Below are 24,091 nucleotides of genomic sequence, written 5' to 3' on the forward strand. Positions count from 1 at the left end.
GAGAAAACTAAAAACTAGTATCACTTTGTAGCTCCAGGTGCAGGTTATCTATTTGCACCTGAACAAGCATGCTCTATTTGTTTTTCAAATAATTTTATTTTAAATACTTGTCTGAAAGCATTAAGAACTTTATTTAAATCCAGTGCTGTTCAAGACCATTTACCTAAATGCTGATAAGTGGAGCATCACTGGAAAACTTATACTTGCAACAGTAAGGAGATGCATTGGTAATTTAAAATGCTAAACACATATTAAAGAAACCTCTAAGAGATAAAGTTCTATCAGCATGTGTATATATAAATCTACAGGAATATTTGAAAATTCGTATTACTGATGCATTTATATGCTCTGTATTTAAGACAATGTCAGCTATCCTACATTCCTGGTAGTACCTGTTTCAGGGCGTTCTGCTCCCAGCCCTGCCAACAGATCCACAGTCCTGTTAAGGTCTTCTGAATTGGGTCCCTTCTCTGATACAAGCCCACACAGGTAACCCAGAGATTTTAACTAGAAGAGAAACAAGATGCTTGCTTACAATAGGCTATAAAATCAATATAAAACCCCTCTTATTCTATTACATGGTTCCATTTTCATTGCTTTCATATTATGCTGCTTACAGGATCTCAAAATTAACTGTTATTCTCAGAGTATAAATTAATTTAATAAAGAATTAAATTGCATATAAGTTACTGACTCAAATATTGGAACATGTGCCTGTACACACAGATCCCTACATGCACAACACCTAATCTGAGTAAATCCTTCTGGTTTTCAATACAAACACAAACAAAGCTGAAGATGTTCAGCAGCTATGACCAAGGATTATTTCTAATAGCTGTGTCTATATTTTTGAAAAATGTATAATCAAGAAAAGCAGGCAGTCTCCAGTAGAGTGATTAGGCAGCTTGCAAATTCACCTGAAGTATTGTATTCAGGTGAAAACCTTCCTGAAAAAGAGATTAGCACATCTAACAGTGTTAATAGAGTTAACTACCATAAAACCCCTTCTAGACAGCAGCTGGTGGCTCAACACCCAGAATTAAAGAAGCTCTTGTCTATTGGCTGTTTGGTTAATTTACTTAGAAAACTCAATCAGCCATAAAGGTAAGCCCACTAAAGAATAAAGGTCTCAGCTTGTCACATTACTCCACACCATAAAAAATGCGGATGGACATAAACTTTTTTTTTGTAATTTATTTTTAACTCCACTTAATTTTGTTGCTAGTTGCTAAATTTCTTCATTCAGTCAGTTCCACCTTACTGCTACTCATTATCCTAAAATTCTTCCCTTTACCCTTTGTGTTAGAAAAATGATGGATGGGAGAAACATTTCCAACTCAGGCTGGAAATTATCTTCCATAGAAACATCTAAGGAGCATGGGAAGAATCTGATGCACCAATTGCCATTTTAAACAATTCTTTACCTCCTTTATTCTGATCTCCACCCCCCTCCTTTTTTTTTAGCAATAATTATTCAAGGTGAAATCGTATTTCTCTGCTTTTGTAATAAAACAAGGGTCAGTTAGAAGATTCTTAAGTTTACTGAAATATGAGCGAACTATGATTAAAATAAATAGCAAATATACTACAGGCTATGCCCACAAGAGGATGAATGTATGCTGGTCTTCAAAAACATCCACAAAGACCTCAGCAGGTTATTCCAGTAGTTTCTGGAGTTTACCTTCTTTCTAAAATGTTCTTCAACAGTGGAAAGCAGCAGCAACCTCAAACATTATCTCTTTTATAGAAACAAGTGGAACTTGACAAGTTTGGGAAGCAGTTTACCCAAACTGAAAAGGTCACTTTAGAACATTTATGGTAAAGGCTGGTGACTGAAAAAAAGGAAATTATTTGCCTCTTTCACAAGCCACCAAGGGTAACACCTTCAATGAAGGTAGGGGTCTATTGCTGCTGTAATAACATACTGGAGAAATAGTCAACTGTGTAAACACACTGCTGCAATCTCTATTTTTATGGTAAATGCATCCAAATCTGGGCATTTTTTCTGCTGTATCTGAAATTCACATGCTCTCCCTCTCAGTCAACATGGACTGAGCTCATTCTGGAGTTTAAGTAAACCAGTGATTAATTATCAAATTAGTGGTGAGGAAGGGGGGGGGGGGCTAGAAAAAGAGGAGGACAAACCCTTGTTATTCCCGGGCCTCAAATGACAGAGGAAAAAGTGGCTATAAACATGGATGTCTCACCTAGACTAGACTCAAGACAATGTACAGAGCCCAGTATTAAATTCCACAACAAAAAGGACAAAATCTGTTCCAGGGAAACAAATTTTCTACTTCAACACAGTAATACCACCACCCCAACACATCATTCACTCACCTTCTCAGTGGCATAGCTCCACAGGCCAACTGTGTGGGAAACATTTGCATCTATTTGAGCCCTATCACAGCAGCCTTCTATTCTCTGTAAGACTTCCAAGCAACTCAAAAACACCCAGCAATCCAAAGCTCCAGGAGGAACTGAGACCTGGAGGTGAACAGATAAAATTAACTGGGAAATAAAGCATAGTCAGATGAGAAAATACTTCAGCAAAAGTACTTTTCTTGATACAACACAGCAGAACCTCTTGGAAGAGCTTACTCTATGAGTACACAAAGCACAGCCCGACTCTTGCTGCCTCCTGAATAATTTAGATATATTAGTTCATGAAACATATTAACTAGATTTGATACATTCATCAAGATGCAAGAGAAGGAAAGGAAGACTAATAGGTCTTGAAAAAATTCCAAGTCTGAAAACTCAGCTTAAGGAAAACAGAGTTAGGAAAAATTTCTGTAAGTAGACTACTACTTTCCATAGGAGACATCGGTTCTAACTGAGACTGAAATTAAAAATACAGGAAGTGTTAAAAACCTGGATAAAACAGATTAGTCTCTAAGATTCCTTCACAAAAATAAGCTTATTCATCAAAGGATAAGACATCTGTCATGGACAACTAATTAAAAAATGGAGATGAAAAACAAAGAAACACATACAAAAAGAGAAAGATAAAGACAAGAGAGTCTGATACTAGAATATTTTCAAGAATTAAGATAAAGATGAACGTAACTAAAGATATGGAATATAGACACAATAATGGCATCTCAAAATCCTGTTAATTACCACTGCAAAAATATTCTTTTTAGAAAGACTATCAAAGTCCTAAACCCCATAATAAACTAGGTGACTAATGGGATATGAAAGTTCAAAGTATGAGCACAATGCACTTGAAGAAATAATAAAGATCTGAATTCTGAAAGAATTTTCAGGAATACAAAGACCCTAAGAACAGAGTAGTTGAGATTTCTGCTGTGTGTTCAGTGGTGTCAAGCCACGTTAAGAGGTTTGCCTGCATTAGGAAAAGGATCACAACAGGGGTAAGTACATGCTATGCACAATGAAGTGTCACTGTCTCTCAGAACACTGCGTTCAGTTTGGATCACCACAGCAAGACAGGAACAGCAGAAATAAGAGACAGTGCAGAGGAAAGCTCCAAACACTGGGGGCACAGGGCAGACCTGGAGTGCAGCAAAAGGGGAACTGTAGGAAGTACCTCCAGAGATCTAGAAGTCTGCATTTTGGAAATCAAAAATAAAAACAAAAAACCACACCACAAAATACACACACAAGTCATACTGTGGGAATTACACATTAGTTTTAGAACACATGAAGGTGTCAGCAAAGCATTTGAAGCAGATTTGCAGTTTTTAAACGCAGATGGAACTTAGTACCACGATGTCAGACAGGCAAAAGGTAGCAGCTGCTGTTATAATGGCACAGATAAAACTAACAGAGCACCCATGGGGTGAGGACATGAGCAAGTCACAAAATTATATTCAGAAATAATCTCTTCTTTTTGTTACAGAGGATTAGCCTGCATAACAGCATAATAACCACTCTCCCTTACTTCCTTCAATACAACACTGCTATAAATTATGGGAACTACAGTTCAACAGATTGGTAATAAATCCATGAAAGAAACAGACAAATGACTACCAATTTAGAAAAGTTAACTTTTCAGGTGAAGACTAAAATACTTTAACTAAACAGATTTGCTTCTCAGATGTGATGTCTCCAAATTTCTTGCCAAAGACATCCTCATGATGACACAATCAACTGCAGCCCAATTGTTATTACAGCATCATTTTGGTAACTCCCAGCCACTGCTTATTGAACGCTGGTCACCGACAGCTAAACTTGAAACATCTTGTTAGATCATCACTGGATAAAATCATTCACATAATGGAATAGATGACACTGACTCACTTCCAGTAGCTTGAGTTCTTGCACACAGTTGTGAAGAAGCTCCAGTGCTCTCTGGGAAACCTCCCAAGGCCTCTGCAGGAAGATTAACAAGGTGCACTGACGAGAGAACAGGTAACTGCGCAGGTCCAGCAGTGTTGCCTCTTGGTTCTGAATGAGCTCTCTCTTCTCCATGTCTATCGGCTTCCGCAGAATTAAACCATTCCAGCTCCTCACTGGCTGGCAAAAAAACGTCAGCCAGTTTGCACCATCTAAGTAAACAAAGTTAATATCCAAGAATCAACCACTGCTTTCTAGGAAAGCATCTTCATCCTCCCTCCAGAGGCTGTGAGCTGCCTTAGTCCATCCCAAGTTTTATCACATGGATAAATGACTTCATGTCTTAACTTCAAAAATCAAAACAAAACACCACCAGAACTTCTACAGTGAGGTAAGATAACTGAATTCCACAACACTGTATTCCCATAGGCATTTTGTCTTAATTGTATGTGCAATTGTTTGGCAATCAGTTTGTACTTTATTTCTTAGCTATTAAGCCTACCTGAAGTTCAAAAAAAACCAAACTTTATCTGCTTAAGTATTTCTTACTCAGCCATCATGGATGGATGTGCCCCCACTTCAGGTATTGCATTGGGTTCAGTCAGCACAAATCTATTCACTGCAATTACTCCTGCACTACATTTTCACCAGATTCATAAAACCTACCTGATTAAAGCTGTTATATAACATCATGTGCTTTAGCTCATTCAAACAGTTTAAAGCTATTTGATACTTCTAGCACAGTAATTTTTCTCAAAAATGAAGTTAAATCTTCTGTAGTGCAGATTAAGCACCTACTTCTATTAAGTTTTGCAGTGATTACCAAACATCTCGTGTAATTTGAGGCAACACTGAATGCACTTTTCCAGGAAGCTCTTTAGTGAAAAACCTAGCAGTAAGCTGTAAAAACAGCAGCTGTATCTCAGCCAGATCAACACTTGTGTAATTTCGTAGTTCAGGGCTCTGGTTGTAACAATCATCCCATTAGAGCAAAACACAGGTTTTCATTAAAAATTGCTTCTAAGACTCAGAGAGCAGAAACAACACTTGAGGTTGCACACAGCATAAATCGAGCACAAACTGCCTAGTGCAGCCTCACTGTGACTGCCCAAAGCACAGGGCTGCTCAGCACAGTGAAGGAGCTCATACACTCGACATTAATTTCACATTTTCAGACACTTACCACCAGCCCCGAAGTTGACAACGTACTGAGAGAACAAGGCATCCAGTTCATCATACTGCACCAGTGCATCCTCAAACTGCTGCAGCATCTCAAAGACAAAGGCCAGTTCTTCCTTTTGGCACACAAGCAATACAGGGAGTGTGTTACTGACATTATTCACACTGGTATTATAACGTGTCCCCATCCATCCACAGAGCTCCAGGAACTACTTTTTCTAATGTTCATTTCACACATATGGAAAAACCTGCCATTGGAGCAGATTTCTTCCTAACTCAGGGAGGCTCACAAAAGGAGACTAAGTCATATAGCTCTGCCAGTAAATTCTGATGTGTATCCAGATCCTGATTCACTGCAAGATATTGCTCATAGATCTATTAAAAGTTTTAATTCAAATAAATAAATAAATAAATAAATGCTGAAGACTCATCTCCCATAATAGTACTAATGTTTTCCCCTCAGTTTACACCATGAAGGCATCCATTGCAGTGTATCATAAAAGGGGCTTTTGTACACAAAGCCAAACTGGTAAGTAGAAATAGTCTCAAAATTAGATCTATCCTATGCAAAAGGTAGCACATGCAGTCAAAGGAGACATGAGGATGTGGTGGAGTGGAGATCAGCACTGTACAGGGACCAGAAAATTCCAAAGGAATGAAGACCTTTAATTTTATCCAACAAGAGGTTCTTGCTTTTCTCTAAACCAGCTAAAACAAAATTATAACTAATTAAAAAATAGAATTCAAGGCACTCTCTATATGAATTACTTCAAAAGAGACATTTTTCTAAACATCATCTCCATAAATACTCATAATAATCTGAAAAAGGAAACAGCAGCATTCACATTAAGTACCAATTTTGAGTTTGAGTGTGTTTGAACAGGCACAGTAATGGGACATTACCCCAAATTCAAGATCAACTACTAAAACTTTTTAGATGCAATTCATTTGCTTCAATTGAGGTTCATAAAACTTAAGACAAGCCTGAAGAGATTCTGCTTTTTTAACAGCAGCAAACTGTATTATGGCATTAACTGAATTACTAGGTAACCCAAACCTGCTGCAAACAGGATCCAAAAATGCTGCTTTTAAACCAGTCTACATAATTCCTGCCCCAGCCCTCAAAGAATGATCAGAAAATTAAAAGTATCAGAAATTCAACCACAACAAAAAAACCCCACCATTTTTAAAACTAGGACTCAAGTATTTTCTTCAGTATCAAGAGACTCTTACCTGGACCATGAAATACTCGCAGAAGCTCCACCCTGGCTCTGTCCTCTTCTCTCTCAGAGTTCTCATGTCATCTTCAAACTTGCCTAAGTTTTTGGTAAAGGACATGAGAAGCAATGTCCTGAGTTTAGTCAGGAAGGCATTCCAAGATTCCTGAGAACGGGAAGAGTCTTTCAAAGGGTCAGAAAGTACCACACATCTGTAAAGAGATTGATAAAATCATATTTGAGGAGGAAAACACATAACTCACATATAAATGCCCAGTTGAATACTGTGCATACCCAACAAATTCAGAGTGACCAGCATTTAGTTTTTCATTCCACATTAATCAGAGGAAAAAAAAATAAGGTTGAGGGTTATGTTTGTTTGTTTGTTTGTTTGTAGACAGCTATGTTGGGGCTTTGGGTTGGTTTGGTTTTTTTTTTTTGACTGGGGCTTGGTAGCTTTTTAAAAACTTTTTCATGTGATACAGTTTACGAGAAGAGTTAAGTGTTTTACCCAGAATGAGTATTCCAAAGCTTTTATTTTTTTTTAAGCAAATAAAACATATATTATTCTAACTACTTAAATATAAGTTATGCTGTAGCTATCCTCGAAAAGTCTGCCTAGCAATACAAATCAGCAGAACAGCAAATATAGCTACTCCTGGTAAGGATTATACAAAATACAAATCAGGAGCTACTAGATCACATAGAGTCAGCCCTTCCTAACTCACTTGGAATAATCATCCATAATAGATTCTTGCAGTATCTCAATTTGCTTTCACACATCCTATGTGCTAAAACTTCCTCTGCTTTTCTCAGAAAATAAATCCCATTAATTCACAAATAAATCAGTTTTTTCAGAGCATCTTCTTTCCTCAGTTTTTCTATCACAATTTATTAACATCCAAAAAACTAATGATATCTCTAAAGACAGGAAAATCTCTCATCCAAGTAAAACATTATTTCTGGTTAGAAAACCCTATTTTGCTGGCTGTAATGAAAGCAAAAACAGTTTCATATATTCATTACTATTTCCTTAGAATAAAAACATCTGAAGAAACTGGCCTTGTGTCAATTATCTCAGAATGGAAAGGTGATTAAGGAAACAGCAGAAAGTACAATGGCAAAAAATAAGCCTAGTGGCTTCACTTTCCCTACTCACCTCACTCCTACCACCTGTAACTCTGGTAACATTTCTGCAAGCACCTAAGCAAATAAAAAACTCTGAAGGTCTAAAAACTAATTATCATCACACTGTTCCCCTTAAACCTCTCTTGGCCAGGAGGAGATACTTGAAATCTATTTGAAACACATTTCAAAGCCACCATGAACCCAAGAAGAACTGAAAATAAACTTCTCCCTTTATTCTTTGCGCCAGCCTCCTTCAAAGCACAGATCTTACAGTGCCATCAGTCTGAATGCTGGACATCAAGGGAAGTCTTTAAATGAGCAAGGAGTATCTTGCATATGGAGCTGAGTTTATAAATCAGCACACTGGTCAAAAGATTAAAATGTTTGCAAGCCCAGGATTGCTCACCTGTCACTTTGCTTGTTACAGAAGTCATTCCTTATTTTATCTACTATAGAGGTTCGGGGAAGGATATTGGTTTTGTTCTTTTTCTTGGCATCACTCTCAACCACCACAATCAGCCAGTCCATTGAGCTGTGAGCTTTGAGAACATTCTGCCACTTGGTGATGTCATCCTTGACTGTGGTTTTGTACACTTCCGTGTCCTGGGATGAGAAGTGGTGAATCATCAAATCAAACAGACAACAGACATTCTGAACAATTTCAAAAGGCAAGTTTTGTTCCAAAAGAAGGCAAACAGAAAAGCATATCAAATAAAATTAGTGACAGTAAGTTCAGTCAGTGAAAGAAATCAAATGAGGTAAAGCATAGTAAAGTTCTGGTCTTTGAATTTAATTAATTTCCAGTATTTTAGTTAACAGTAAATATAGTATTTGGTACATTATCATTCTTTAAATGACTGAAATTAAGATTATTAAACATAATTTAAACTCTTTATTTTAAACATTCTGAAGCTTTACAATAAAAACATGTTTGAAAGTACAAAGCTGAACTGTTTTATTCTCAAACAGTAACAGAAGTGTGATATTTGTAGCTTCTGCACTGCTCAAATCCCAACCTGTTTAAAAGCTTTCTCATAAAAATAATTTCCAAAAAAAGCAGAAGCATTGTTTGCCATTTTTTGCTTCTGGGTTGGGGTTATACAGATAAATTCAGGTAATTCTTAAGGCTGTTCTGGATTCTTTTTGACTGGTCACAGATCAGATGTCGCCTGCGTCCTTCAAGTGGATAATTAATTCCCAACAGAGGCAAACCAAAAGGCAGTGAACTGGAGATAAACAGGATTAAGACATTCCAAATCTTGCCCAGTTAAATTGCTGACATCCACTGGTACCTGACACACACAGAAGATGGAACTAAAGAAAAAATACATATCTTTAGATTTCAGTGCACCAACAGATCATAACTGAACTACCCTGGTCACATTTCTGTGCTACAAAGAAAGTGCACTGTGCCTGTGCAGTAACACTGTAAGATCCTGGGGGTTTTTGTGACAAAGTACTGAAAACAGGTTATTCAAACACCTGTCCTCTTAGTATCAAGTAACATTACAAACAGATACTGCTTACAGAAAGAAGTGCTCAAGCTAAGTTTTGTTTCCTGCAATATATCAGGTATGCATGCTTATGCAACCCAGACTTAATTGGTTTGACTTTCTGCTTGTGCTGTTACTTTCATTTCTTTTTCATGCTTATGGGAACAATTTAATTTTTGAGTTTTTCCTAGTACTTACACAACATTCTGTCCAATAAATATGAAGAAAGGGAAAAGTCAAAAGGGCCTTATTCCCCTCTTTGGGTAGTAGCTCCTCTTTAAACTGAACAAAGTTGGATTCCAGGTGAATCATCTTCGGAGCACGGCCGTAAGACCTACAAAGTTTAAAAAGTTAAATTAGTGGACAGAATAGAAAAATGAACATATGTTGTGGGGAAGAGGAATAAACTGAAATACTCTGGCACTGGAAACTCACAAACTACACTTACTGCAGTTTGTGTAAGGTTAACTAAAGTCTGGTATTGTTTGAAATGAGATACAGGCTCCTCTTTGAAGAACAGAAGCTAGAAGCTCTTCAGGTTTCAGTAAAAGATTTTCTGTATCTCTAGGACAAGTAGAAAATACCAAATAAGAGAATTCCCCAAATATTTTTTCCAATCACAAAACAGTGCCATACCAAACTTTCTGAAGGGAAGTACATCTAATTCCATGTGAGTTCTACCTATATTCTCATTGAGAAGAAAGCATATCACTTTCAGAGCACAGCTGCCAAAGTACATCAAAGCACACCAGGACAAACCCACAAGCCACAAAATCAAGTAGAGAAACACAGCATTACTATCATTTCTTCTTTAGGCAAAGTTGAAGGGTAGAAAAGATCATCCTGAAGCGCACAACATTCACTTTGATTATGTAATTTCTCCAATTTCTTTGAGTCAGTTGCTCTGTTCAACTCAATTTATGGTAAGAGCTTCTCAGAACACAACAAATACATATTTACCCAAGTCAAAAAACAGACATTTAAACAGTATCACAGAATAAAATGTAAGTTTACCTCCTCCATTCCATGGGTTCTCTAGGAAGCTGCTGAGAAAGTATAGGATACAAGGAAGTAAATAAATTCTGATCTCCAGCACCTAAAAGCAAAAGGCATTAATATATTAGCATGTGCAAATTATAGAATATATATTAATATGCTATTCTACTACTGGTTTGCTGTTATTAAGAGCACTTAATTTTGTCTGCTATGTGGAAACTGGAGTCCAGCACTGAACTAGATTTTTTTTTAATCACTCTTGAGACCTAATACAACACTTTTAACCAGGCACATAATGCATACACTGTTACAAACTTCCTATTATGATTTTCCACAGAGCTACATAATCCATATATCAAAGAGAGTATCATAACGCTGGTCCAACTTCAAAAACTAAACAAGCAGCTCCTTAGCTGGAGTCATTGGTTAAAAAACAAAGAGTATATTTAAAAATAGTCCAGAATTTAGACTTCCCAAACCAGAAGACTGGGTAGAGAGTGGTTCCTATCCTTCTGTAGCTGGGCCTATGCTGAGAAAATTGGGTTTAGCACATGTTCTGTCCTTTACTAGATATGATCCCTCCCTCCTCATTATGCTGGGGCTGTTGCTAATACGAAACACTTCCCTGAATACCACGCTGTTCTTGAGGACTTCAGAAACATGAGGTCTGTTAACACAGTGCAGGTCCCAAACTACATTAAATACAACACCACTGGAGTAACTACTTCTATACAAGTCAGAACAAAATGTAGTGTCCTCCACATGAAAAAAAAAGTACTACTAGTAGCCTTTCAGCAACAATTTTTAAATTCTGTTGTTTTCCTTTAGGTACAAGGAGGATACGATGAAGACAAGACATTAATTAAGATTTTAACAGCCATACAGGCAATTCTGCTATTTCCTGGTAGTTTTCCTTTCCACAATCATCTGCCTCTGTACAGCACACCAGAACAGGAAGATCTTCTTTTCACCTTCCTGTGGAACTGGAAGCTGCAGCTGAAGTACCTGACATCCTTTCTTCTCCCTCCCACCCCCCAATCTCAGGTCCAGGCACACAGCATACACAACTGCCTCCACATTACTTTAGCATTCTTTAGTTTATCTTAGAAATCCTTTTCTAGTCCACTCACCTTTCCCCAATTTTCTCATATATATTATTATTCTTACATATATTATTATACATCAATTTTCTCACATATAGTATTTTTATTACCAGCACTAGCACAATTCTATCACCATACAGTAAAATATATTAAAAAATTAAAGTTCAAAAGTCTGAGTAAGTGCAAGAACAAGCAAAACCAGCTCTTCTGATGTCTGACTGCATTAGCTATTATGTAACAATGCAATTTCATAGAATAGCTAAAAAACAAAACAAAACCAATTAGTGCTTTAGCCCTATTTCTCCAGAAATTGTGATCTTTATGCTTGATCCTTCACCTTCATCCTGTCTGAATTAAGTGTACCTTACTAAATGCTATTTAAGACTACAAACAAATGTCCAGAATGAGTACTGAAACAAGTGTTAGTCATATTGTTAATGCTGTTTTATACCAAGTTACACCTCTGTGGGCAGAGCAGAGCAGAGTCTATTGATTTGCAACTCATTACTGCCAACAGAGAGTGAAACATGGCTCAGTGACTTAGCAGCAGCACGATGACCACATCAAAATGAGAGTCTGTGAGCTTGAAGTCTGCTGGAAAGAACAAGCCACATATTTTATCTCTGGAGCATAACAAAGTACTTTTTCTGTACTGCACCTAAAAATTCAATGTATGCCACAAAAAAATTCCAGAATTCAACATCTTAAGTAAAAAGGACTACTACTGAATACAGAGGAACTAAAGGATAATGTGTAAGCACCCTGCTATTCCAGACAGCCACATCACATTATCAGCTTAAAACAGGTATATTCATTTTAAAACCAGTCAGCTTCTCCTCCTGCATTGGTTTTGAGGGCATATCAAATACACATTAAGAATGTGTTTTATGATCAAGGCAACACAGCCCTCTAGGATTAGAAGAAAAGTGAGAACAGACTTTCAATGTAAAATACATTGGCTGTCTTTGAACACAGACCAAAGCTGCTACCACGTATTTCCAACACCCAACGGGCTCCAACATTTCATGTTCTGCTCATCTACTGTACTCTACTGTAATCAGCATGTTTGAGCTGATCAAGCCAAGAGCACTAAAAGTGAAGCTATCAGCAGGCAACACCAGCACAGCACTGACACAGAACCAACACTGAGACCAGTAAGTAGCAAGGAATTGTAAGGGCTGTCAGACTGGCAAGATGCACAATAAATTGTGAACTGGGTGCTACTGGGCTGCAGGGAGGGAGGGGAGCACCTCACAGCAAGTAGACAAGAGCACAACCTGCACAAATAACAGAACAGAAAGTCCCAAAAGATCACTATTTCTGGAGTGCTGTTGAGTAAGATTCCTATGACTCAAGAGACCTCAAGCATGGCAGAAGTCTCATTCTCTTCTCTGTATATACACCTCTGATGCCTTAAGAGTTGGTGTAGCCACAATCTACTTTCCAAAATACAAAAAAAAAAAGGAAAAAAAATATGGAAAATAAAGAAGAAATTAAGGAAAATACAAACCACACCACACCACTACAGGAGTTTTTGCTTGAATCTGACTGAATTCTATGAATTTAGAAGGAAACATTCCAAAACCCCAAGTAACCCTGGAACTGAAACACAGAGCAAGCCCAAAAAGTCTACACAAATTGAGAATTGCTTCAAAGATTTTGTTGTAGGATTTTTTGCCATTTTTTGCAAGTTGGTAGGAGGTTGTTTTGTTTGAGGTGTTTTGGAAAAAGAAAAAAAAAATAAGAAAGATGATGACTCAACTGTATCACAGCAAATTCATTTCAGTGGATTGGTCTCAACACTAAGACCCAACCCAAACCATTCTATGGCTGTCAGTACCATTCTGTGGCTGTCAGTAGTGGGGTCAGAGTGTGAATGATTATCAAACACACCTGAAAAGGACAAGGAAGGATGTGCATGTATGGGAAAAAAAAGTAATTCTGGAATCCTATCAAAACTAAAATCAAGAACCCTTCTAGAGAAGGGTTTTCATCTTTCAGAACCATCAGGGAAATAAGACCTAAATATCCCACAGAGATGATAACTAGGGAGTAATATTAGACTCCGATAACCTCTGGAGCACCTACCTCAGCTTTTAAATCGTGTATGTTGGAAGTGATCTACTCCCCATCTCGATGTCAAATAGAGAAAGAACACAGCAATTCTTTCAGTGATACCACACCAAGTACAGGGTGCTTCTGTACATGAAGTGGTAACACACAACAACTAAAAGCAGTAATGTTCAAGTGATACATGTTAAAAAGAAATACCCCAGGAGAAAGAGACGAACAAAGCACCTGTTTCCTTTCTTTCCACATTACAAAGTTCAAAAGGTAGGGCCTTTGCCACTTATCGAAACACTTCACTTGCTGTGGGTGGAGAATGGATCGAGAGCAGCCCCAAGCAGAAGGAATTGGGGGTATTGGGTGAGGAGAAGCTCAACATGGCCAGGCCACATGCACTGGCAGCCCAGAAAGCCAAATGTGTCCTGGGCTGCATCCAAAGCACCGTGGGTAGCAGGGGAGGGGGATTCTGCCCCTCTGCCCCACTCAGGTGAGACCCCACCTGCAGAGCTGCATGCAGCCCTGGGATCCCCAACATGAGGATGAGATCAACCAGCTGGAGTGGGACCAGAAGATGGACACGAAGATGCTCAGGGTGCTGGGGCACCTCTGCTACGGAGAGAGGCTGAGAGAGGGGATTGTTCAGTCTGGAGAAGAGAGACCTTAGGGGCTCCAAGAGAGCTGGAGAGGGACTTTGTACAAGGGCCTGTAGGACAAGGGGCAACAGCTGTAAGCTGAAAGAGGGTAGATTTAGAGATCAGGAAGAAATTCTTCCCTGTGAGGGTGGGGAGGCCCTGGCACAGGGTGCCCAGAGAAGCTGTGGCTGCCCCATCCCTGGAAGTGTCCAAGGTCAGGTTGGATGGGGCTCAGAGCAACCTGGGATAGTGGAAGGTGTCCCTGCCCATGGCAGGGAGTTGGAACTGGATGATCTTTAAAATCTTTTCCAATCCAAACAATTCTGTGATTCTTTCCTCCTTGTCTTTCTTCCTGACATTTTGGTACATCAAACCAGTGCAGCCTTCCTCCCTTCCCTATCTAGGACACTTTTTCTACTCTAAATTTGTACAGGAACAATGAAAACCAAAATGACCACCTAACCAGGACTTCCAAGAGGAACGTGTACTCTTTGTAGCAGCTGTCTAATACCAAAGAACCATAAAATATTGACATTTTTTAGGTTCATGCCTGCTTAAAACCACCAAAATCCCCAATAATCTATTTTTTTCCTAACAGTTTCCAAACTTCTTAGATGCTTAAAGGCTTTGTCACTATAGTATCTAAATATACCACTGTGATTTTTTTTTCCTCTAGAGGAAATTATCCTAACCCACTAACTACACAGGCAGTGTAAAACAAAAACTCCTGAGGTCAGATGACTAAAGACAAATATTTTCTTTTGATACCAGTGACAAGCCTAGTCAACTGAGATAAAAGGCTTTCAATACCTTTAATAGAATGCAGGGCCAAGACTACACTTCAGTGTAGTTTTGTTTGGTTTTTAACCCCAAGTATCACTCACAGCTAACCCTTCTGACCCCACTTATTTTTCCACTAGTACAAAGTTCTACTATGAATCTTTTTTCTTAAATCACTAGCCTGTTAGAAGTGGATCTACCTGAAGTTTTGGAAGGCTGGTGAGGTTCTTATATTTACATGTTTTAAAGGTTCTCCTCTGTCCCAACACAAATTCATATTCAAAAGAGGTCTAAAAACCAAAACACAACACAGCTAAATTGCTATGTAGAAACCTTAGCTGATTCACTACAAGAAAATCTTTTTAGCAAAACTTTACTGCTGCACTTCTATAAAACAGGTTAACACTAACAAGAATATGCCACTTCTTCTCATGACATGTGTAGTCAAATATTAAAGCACAGAATAAAATATCAGCTACACAATAGTGATGACCTACAATGCAGGGAGGAGTTCTGGTTGAGAACAGGGAAAATGACTTTATAGGATACAGTTGTTAAACAGTCTCACTAGCAGCAAATCATTCTAATCACTTGGGCTACATCCCACTTCTTGCTGGCACATTTTTTATTACATCTATCTACTAGCAACAGAAGAACTTTCGAATGAAGCTCCTCTAGTCCCAGAACAATATTCTCAACTGCAAGTATTTATTTTCACCACAAAAAGATGTAAAATTCTTCCCTTTCTCTCCATACCCTTTACTTTATTAACCTTTCTGTTCCTGCTGTAATAATTGTAAACATTTTCTATTCTTGGGCCTACAAAGTTTTTGCTCACGGTTTTCCTCTTGCTGTATCACAGCACATTCTGAACATGGACAAGATAAAAGTGATGCACCCCATTCTCTCCAAAGATTATATACAAAGTCCATTGTGCTAAGAGAGATTACTGACAGCGAGAGCAAACATGCAAACACACAATACAGACAGCAGACAACATAAACAGATACTACAAGCTGATAATGGAATATTCCATAACTGCATGAAGATAATTACAAAAGAACAGCTTGTTAGGAAAGCTCTGAAAAACCTATTAATTACTTCATTTAGCAGAATTGCCCTTAGTCTTCAGCCTCCTCTTCATATGGATAGACAGAGCTAATAATTTCAGTGCAAATCAGCTACATAAGGATGAGTTCTTTGGCTGATATATATGTGCAACAACATTATATTGAAGCTCCAAAGACTCTCAAAGTTTCAAATAGGATTCCTGAGAAGGAAACAACATTGTTTGGGTTCCCTACGAAAGCAATCTGCACTGGTTTAGAGATTCTGTACAAAGTCAACATTGTACAGAAACCACCCAAGTTCAAGATGTTCGATGCAAACACTCGACTTGCCTCTGCAAATGAAACAAAAAAATTAATGATGCTAAAAATAATACCTCTACAGCAGTGAGAAAGCTAGAAGATGACTCAAAACACTTTGTAAGCTTACCAGGTCTGGCAATGCAGATAAATTGCTACAAACTTGAGCTGAGAGTTTGCAAAGTAATGTGCCAAAGCGAGCAGAACCACACCTGGACAGTGAAACTCCCCAGTGGCTTTGCAATCTAGTAAGACTGATAGGGTAAAAAATATGGCTCAAATTAATTTGGAATTGAGTCATCATGGCACTCAGTCCCACCTGACAAGAATGATTTAATACTCAGGGATGCTGCAATACTGAGAAAAGGGAAAAAAGCATAAAGGAACAGCAACTCTCTGTGAATAAACTACTTTTTCCACATTTAGAAAATACGGTTGTCTGTATGCCTAGAGAAAGTCTCCAGAAGTTTGTCATGCCTTGCTGAATTCTATGAATCTAAAAACTCTTTATGAAAACGATGGGATGTATCCAGTAATACAAACACAGTAAAAACAAGGCTAATTCACCTATGCACAGCTTCTGAGGGCAAAATGATCAAGTTACAGCACTAACATGAAAAAAGTACTGACAAAAACTGCATTTGCAATTGGCCTCACATGTCCAAGACACGTGGAACCCACCATTTTTATTCCACAGGCCAAAGCCCGTACATAGGGTGCTGAATTCTGGGTTGTGCCAATATAGCAAATAACTACTGCTAATACAGACTAACTCATAGATTTGAAAGCATAACCCTCTTTACCAAAGAAGCATTCCTTTCAGAGTTCTGTCAAATTTATTTCAAGTAGGTAAAAACATTTATTTACAAAACAACTGTGGTATGCCCAGTGTTCAAAAGAAGTTTCACTATGAACAAAACTCCCTCTTCAGTTCTGTTTTTAAGAACAAACCCTAAGAGTTAACAGGAGTATTTAATGATGCAAAAGTTTACCTGAGGGAGTTTAATATAAATCTTGTAGCAAAAGGGAATACTTATGTTCTGAAAAGCACCCTCAGTTAACCTGCACTCTTCCTTCATATAATCAGAACCCAGCCATCCCCTCAAAGGGCTGTTTTTCCCCCACATGCACCTCCTGACTGGGACACTTATCTCAGGAAACTCCAACTGCCTGAAACTGGAACCACAGACAAAAGATAAAATGTGTTTGTTGGGCAGTTTCTAATACCATGGCTTTTAACATGTCTTGCAACAAACCCATACCAAGTCAATCCTTTCCCTGGAAAGACAAGCCTCACCTCTCCATAAATCTCTGGCAATATAATGCTTAGATGAGCTTTCCTTCAAGTAAGTCATTATTGTTGAATGCACTTTTTTGCAATATTAGTTCTCTAAGTACTCCACTCCTCTGAACAGAGAAAAAAGGAAACTAAAGCAGTTACAGTAAAATGCATTCCCCACTGAAATCAAATGTTTTGGGTTTAAAATGTAGCAAGTCACCATTATAACATTCACTAGAGAGGTAATGTCTGGGTACTTCTGCTGAATTAACCTTAATTCCTGAATTAGGCTGTCTCAGACCAAACCACTCTAGTCCATACCAGTGAAGATCCTACTGTTGTGCTTGTCCAGAGCACTAGAAATGATTCCCTCAGTCCAGGAGCAAGGCATACAAATGATATGTAACGCTCACCTCTTATCTCATTTGTAAGTCTGCTGCTGCCATACTGGATGGGGGTAAGTCCAAAACATTTTAAAGCCATAATGTATGCTCATCACCACATAAAAGTAATATTATTTTCAATATCAGACAACTGGGCTTGATTGAAATCTGGTTAAATTTCACGTTTGGAATTTTGAAAATTTCCTTGTACAAAGAGACCAGAGTTCTTTTCAGCACCTATTAACAAAAATCGCAAGCCTGAGGTAAAACTGTGTGTACTTCAACAGAGTAAAATGTTGCTTATTCAAATCATAAAGGAACAGTGAAGACTGACCTGCACCACCAAGTCCCCCCACCATACACATGGAGACTCTCCAACTCTGAATACACATAAAGCCAAAAAAAGTAAAAAACAAGCCCCCACAGCCTGAACAGCAGAATAACAACAGCAAACTATATCCTCCAGATGCTTCTGATATGTACATTTTTCTGATTTTAAATCTGAAGTGAAATGGATTGCAATATTCTTGAAATAGGTGAGTAGAGAAGACTCAGTACAGATCCTGTTAACTTCAGCTTATGAACTGCATTCAAAAAAAGGAAAAAAGTTTAAGACAGAAAAAAGCACATTTATAAAATAGTCTGGAGAAAATATACACACACAGAGTTCCACAATTATACAGCTACAAGGTTACAGTTGGATACTTTTTCTAAGTAAAGTCTAAGACTTCAAGCACCAATAAATGCTTACTCCATAATAAGACAACACACAACTGTGAAACAAGTTTCTATTTCACAGGCACATAAAACATTCCCATTGTTCTGGTGATAAAGTGCAAATATGTATTTTGTTACATCATCAGTAGAGATACTTCTGACTAAGAACAGTCACTGGCTACCTTTTGTTAAAAAAGAAAAAGAAAAATTCTTTACGCTCATCTCATCCACCTTCTAATAAAAAAAGTATTATGGATGTAGGTAGAAGAGCAAAGACGTTTCCATGTGGAAGGAACCTACCAGGATCATCTGGTACAGCTGCCTGACTAGTTCAGGGCTGAGCAAAAGTTACAGCATGTTAAGGGCACTGTCCAGATATCTCTGAGACACTGACAGACTTGGGACAGACTTAGACACCTCTCTAGGGAGCCTCTTCCAGTGTTTGATCCCCTCTGGTAAAAAAAGAAATGCTCCCTAATGCCCAGCCTAGTCCACGTGCTTGTTTTTAAATGAACTTTGAGTGCTTCCCTCTATACCTGTAGGAGCAGGGGGGCTCACATTTTACATCAGGACCAGTTGCCTGTCTCTGACACCTGAAAAAACTAATTCATCGCTGGAACCACGAGATGCTGTTTGTTAACTAAACTGTCTCAGAGATGGAACCAAAGCACAACAGCTAAAGATTAAATTATAATGTCAGTGGGAATGCATCAGTGGGACCGCCGCAGAGGATGTCTACTCTCAACTTCTCTTAGCACCAGCAAAGCCACACAAAGCTCGCTGGCAAGAAGTTTGGGGTTCACGATTTATTATCATATTTTACCCTCTTCCCCTAAACACCTCCGATCACGACATTCGGCTTGTTATTTACTACAGAAACAACCCCAAGTTTGCCCACTGCCATTGGGGGGGGGGGGGGGGGAGAGGGGGAAGCAGTGAAGAGGCAAACCCCACCATCAGATCCCTTTTGCAGGCGCCGTGTCCCCACCCAGAGCTGCGGGAGCCCCCCAAAACCAGCCACCCCCTCCTGCCTCCCGCCGGGCCCGCAGGGGGCACCGGCCGGACCCCCGGCCCCGACAGCGGCGGCGGCGGCACTCACAGGTCACGATGGGCTTGTTCTCCATGGTGTAGATCACGGGGGGCTTCTCCCTGCCCTCCTCCTCATCGGCGGGGTCCATGAGCGGGCGGGGTCGTCAGCCCCGGCTCCCCCGCCCGCCCGGCGCCATGGAAACAACGCCGGGGGGCTGGGACGGGCCGGGCCGGGCCGGGCCGGGGATGGTGCTGCCGCTGCCGCCCCCCCCCCCGCCTCCCCCCACCCCCTTCCCCGCGTCCCCGCAGCGCCGCTCCGGAGGGGAAGGCGGGCGGGAGAGGCTCATCCGCTTCCTGGATCACCGGGCAGGCATTACCGCTTCCGGGGAGCGCCGCCGCCGGGGAACCCGGAAAAGGGGGAATGCGGCGGGGAATGAAAGGGAAGCACGGCCCGGGAAGGGCGGGGGGGGTTCCCGGCCTGCGCCCCCCGGCAGCCGCGGGGACCCGGGGCGGGGCTGCCCCTGAGGGAGGGCCCGAGGCGCCTGAGGGTCAGACCCCCCGATCGCTGACAGCCGGCGTGAACGGGGTGAACCGCGGAATAGTCGGGGTTGGAGTGACCTCTGGAGATCACCCAGTCCATCCCCCTGCCCAGGCAAGGTCACCCAGAGCAGGTGACCCAGGAACGCGTCCAGGTGGGTCTGGAATGTCTCCAGAGAGGGAGACTCCACGCCGTCCCCGGGCAGCTGTTCAGAGCTCTGCCACCCTCAATGGAAAGAAGTTGCTCCTTTTGTAGAGGTGAAGCTTGTTGTGTTTTAGTTTGTGGCCATTGCTCCTTGTCCTGTCGCTGGGCACCACTGAAGAGTCTGGCACCATCCTCTGACACCCGCCGGGGAGATATTTATATGTACGGATGACGTCCCCTCTCAGCCTTCTCTAGACTAAACAGGCCCTGCTCCCGCAGTCTCTCCTCATAAGAGAGATGCTCTTTATTAAAATGAATCTTATTTAAATTCGTTGCAGGACTTCTGTGAGGCTTTGGCGGACTTCGTGGCCAGCTGCCCGATGTGTCAGTGCCATGAATGTTCCTGGCTAGTTCAGCGGGAGTAAGTGCATTGGGGATCGTATTTTCCACTGGCCTCAAATATATGGTCCTTGAAGTTTAATGGTTTATAATCTACGGTTTTAAATGCATAAAGATAATAACACCCTATTACACTTCTGTTGGGTCTAATTAGTGGTATTAAACCCTTGTTTTACTTTAGACTGAGATGCTATTCCTTTCTTTTAAATAAATCTACTGTTCACCTTCGTCATTGCAGTTTCATCCGAATCAAGAATCCTAAACTTAGAGGGTTTGCACTTACTGTCTCAGTTCAATTGAATAAGATCTAGAAGAGTATATTGAAAGTAGCCTATCATAAGTGGTAAAAAATGGAAAACACTGCATACATGTGTAAAACCAAATGTAACCTCAGGTAGGACTATAAATAATCTGGGAATTAATCATAACTCTTTATTGTACAGTGACATTGTGCTCAGGTGGTTTGGGTGTTCAAATATTTACAGAAGTCAATTCGTTTAGAATTTTCTCTCAGTAAAACCTTAACCCTATTTTCTAGACTTATAATGTTGATTCAAAAATAATTACAGCATCCTTGTAACATGTTTCGTCCCTTAATACTGCTGAATACCCCCAGTTCTATCACTACTATTTTACTGTGGGGATTATTGGTTGTTTCCTATTCTTTGAATATTTTCACAAACATTTGCACAGAAATTCGCTTTCACCTTGGTTGTAACAAGACTTGTTCCCTTGGCACAGTCAAACTTTAAGAATCTTATATAGCACAATAAAATGTTTATCTGATTTTCAGGTTTAGGTGAGCAGCTGGACATGAAGATTTTTTAGTGCTGTGAGAGTCAAGACATATGGTACAATTTTATTTTTAAAATGTCAGCACTTAAACAATGTTTTACAGTACAGGTGATAAGTGTGTGGCTAAAAGGATTTGCAGAAACAGAAAAGAAAAAGCACTCTGCACTTAGAAAAAAATTAGAAATTCCTCCCGGTAAGCTCCAAAGGAACTCATTTTGGGCATCTGTTAAATGGTCCTGCACAGTCCTAAGCAGCAGAGGTAGGGAAACAGGCAAACCCAAATCAAATGTCCTTATCCCCTTTTCTCAGTGATTAGAGCTAAGGCCAATAGTTCACTGGGATTAACATTTTAATCGCTATAGAATTTGATAATATTCAATTTCCTCTCATTTTTATGGTTGCAGTGTAGCTGTTTCTGATAAAAACAAACATTAAAAAAAAAAAACCCAAACCAACCAACCAAAACAAAAGCCCTGTCCTAGCCCTGCTTGCTATTTTTGATAGCAAGTGAAGCAAATAATCGCCATTTGTGGTTTATTCCTAAACCATCTTCTCCCCCCACAAAAAACAAGACAGACTCATTAATATAGGGAAGAAAACTAATGAAAACAACTTTTCATTGTGTCTCAGGTGTTTAATTGCCAAAAATATTTGAAATTCAGTTTGACAGGGAAGTGAAATTGACTGGTCTCTGATGGAAAAAGCAGATCTTTTATAGCAAACTATACAGAGAAAAAATCCAAGCATTTGGAAATCTTCTGGTTTTACCTTGCATTTTGAAATGAATGGATGAAATTTTCCTTCTGGCAAAAATGTGGGAAAGGGAAAAAGAGACCACTTGAAGGGCAACTAGAATTTTGCTTTTCCTCCTGCTTTTACACCAACTAAAATACTCTCTGTATCTACTAGAAATCGTTACATGTCTTAAGTGAATATTAATTTTGTATTCACAAAACATAATCATTACAGACACCAGGCCAGCGTGGTGCTACAGTTCACTCCAATTTTCCAACCTTACATGCTTGGCAAGATAAAATTTAATTCTTGCCTACCAATTGGTCTCTTTAGCCAAGCAAATTCTCTCCATTTCAGACTGCTGAGTATCAGGTGCCTGACACTTTTCTGTTGCCACATTAGCAGGGCACAATTATACCTGTACTTTGAATGAGTAGTCAGTAAGAGAAGAGGAGCTGAATTTGAGGTAGTTTATGGCCAGGCAGAGCCATTAAAACCAGGCTTTTATGTACCAGCATTATCATTTCTATTCCAGCCACAGGCTTAGTGCCCAAGTAAGGTCACCTCTGGGATGGATCTTGACTTTGAGGCACAGTATAAAGGAGCAGATTAATCTAGGAGGCATCTGTATGACTGGATGGAAACACTGCATATATATTACTAAACCAGGAGGTGTTTCCTGGTTTCCAAGTCCTTGCATCTCATTTTCCCTTGGATTTTAGGTTGGTGTGGACAGAAGGACACACCAGCCTTTCTTTTCATCCCTACTCCACAGCTTGGCTTCTGCACAGAGCAGAGGTGTGCTGCTGGAGCAGGGCCATAGCACACACCATCGACACCCTGGGGTGGGTGTTTACAGGAACAGGGCTCTGGTGGATGACAACACACTAGCAGGAAAAACAACCTCAGAAAAATAGACTCTCTCTCTCCCCCAAAACAAGGCACATAAACTCATTGTATTTCAACACCCAGACTCTGCACATCACACTCACTTTGTTTAACTGCACTTCATTAACTGTTTCACTAGCAGTAGCTAATGTCTATTCAGCTTTCACTTTGTCTGTGCACTCTGATCGTGCAGCCATGTCACTTCCCCCTCAGTTCACAGCTTCTCTCTGCAATAGGATTTATAAGATATCATACAGAATTTAAAATTTTCTCCCATCAAAATTTTGCACCATTGTTCTTCTGTGATGTTTTTTCTTATTGATGACTTAGAGATTTATACACCCAATAACCACTGCCACCAGGCAGTCCCATCAGTACTACATGGCTGGGTTTGGGTTAGGCTAGTTTCATGGGCAGTTTCTGTGGCTTTTGGGAACTCTCCCTCCTAGAGGAGGAATGAAGTCTAACTTGAAAGGTGGGAATTGTTTCAGAGGAAGAAACTGGTTTCAGAGGTGCTGTTTGTGTATATTATGTGGTAGTTAATGTAAACTAAGGGTTAAATTTCTCAGTGTCCTGTTCTATCATATTTCATATGCACAAATCCAGTAGCACAGGTGTCAGGCAAACAGAGAAAGTCAATGTATCCCACACCATTTTCTGCTCCTGAATTTCCATTTCCTTCTTTTTCCCCTTGCTCCTCTTCTGTTACTGGTTTGTTTAAATTATGTTCTCTGCAACAAGGAATTTAATTGTAAAATATTTAGCACTTCAACTTCATCAAAACATAGCTGTACCCTTAACAACCATATCACAGAGATTAATGAGCTCAGTAACTGCAAGAGAAGCAGCCGTGCTTTTCTGAGGAACTGGATCCTGTGTCTCAGGTCTCCCAAAGGTTATAAGAAGGTTAATTAAATCCT

General features: G+C 39.7%; 1 protein-coding gene across 2 annotated transcripts in view; it reads right to left on the minus strand.

The window, feature by feature from the left end:
- The window catches only part of TRAPPC10 (trafficking protein particle complex subunit 10), a 37,127-nt gene extending 17,131 nt beyond the window's left edge, over nucleotides 1-19,996 (minus strand). For both annotated transcript variants that reach the window (XM_082277318.1, XM_082277317.1), the window contains exons 1-9: nucleotides 19,743-19,996; nucleotides 10,334-10,415; nucleotides 9,518-9,653; nucleotides 8,233-8,429; nucleotides 6,715-6,910; nucleotides 5,486-5,597; nucleotides 4,267-4,514; nucleotides 2,341-2,487; nucleotides 393-507 (exon numbers count right to left, since the gene is read on the minus strand). In XM_082277318.1, coding sequence (XP_082133444.1) covers nucleotides 393-507; nucleotides 2,341-2,487; nucleotides 4,267-4,514; nucleotides 5,486-5,597; nucleotides 6,715-6,910; nucleotides 8,233-8,429; nucleotides 9,518-9,653; nucleotides 10,334-10,415; nucleotides 19,743-19,821 — 1,312 coding nt within the window. In that variant the 5' untranslated portion in view covers nucleotides 19,822-19,996. The remainder of the gene's footprint in view (nucleotides 1-392; nucleotides 508-2,340; nucleotides 2,488-4,266; nucleotides 4,515-5,485; nucleotides 5,598-6,714; nucleotides 6,911-8,232; nucleotides 8,430-9,517; nucleotides 9,654-10,333; nucleotides 10,416-19,742) is intronic.
- Between the last annotated feature and the right edge of the window lie 4,095 nt (nucleotides 19,997-24,091).

The sequence above is a fragment of the Coloeus monedula genome (genome assembly GCF_965178545.1).
Source record: "Coloeus monedula genome assembly, chromosome: 3".
Classification (NCBI taxonomy): Eukaryota; Metazoa; Chordata; class Aves; order Passeriformes; family Corvidae; genus Coloeus; species Coloeus monedula.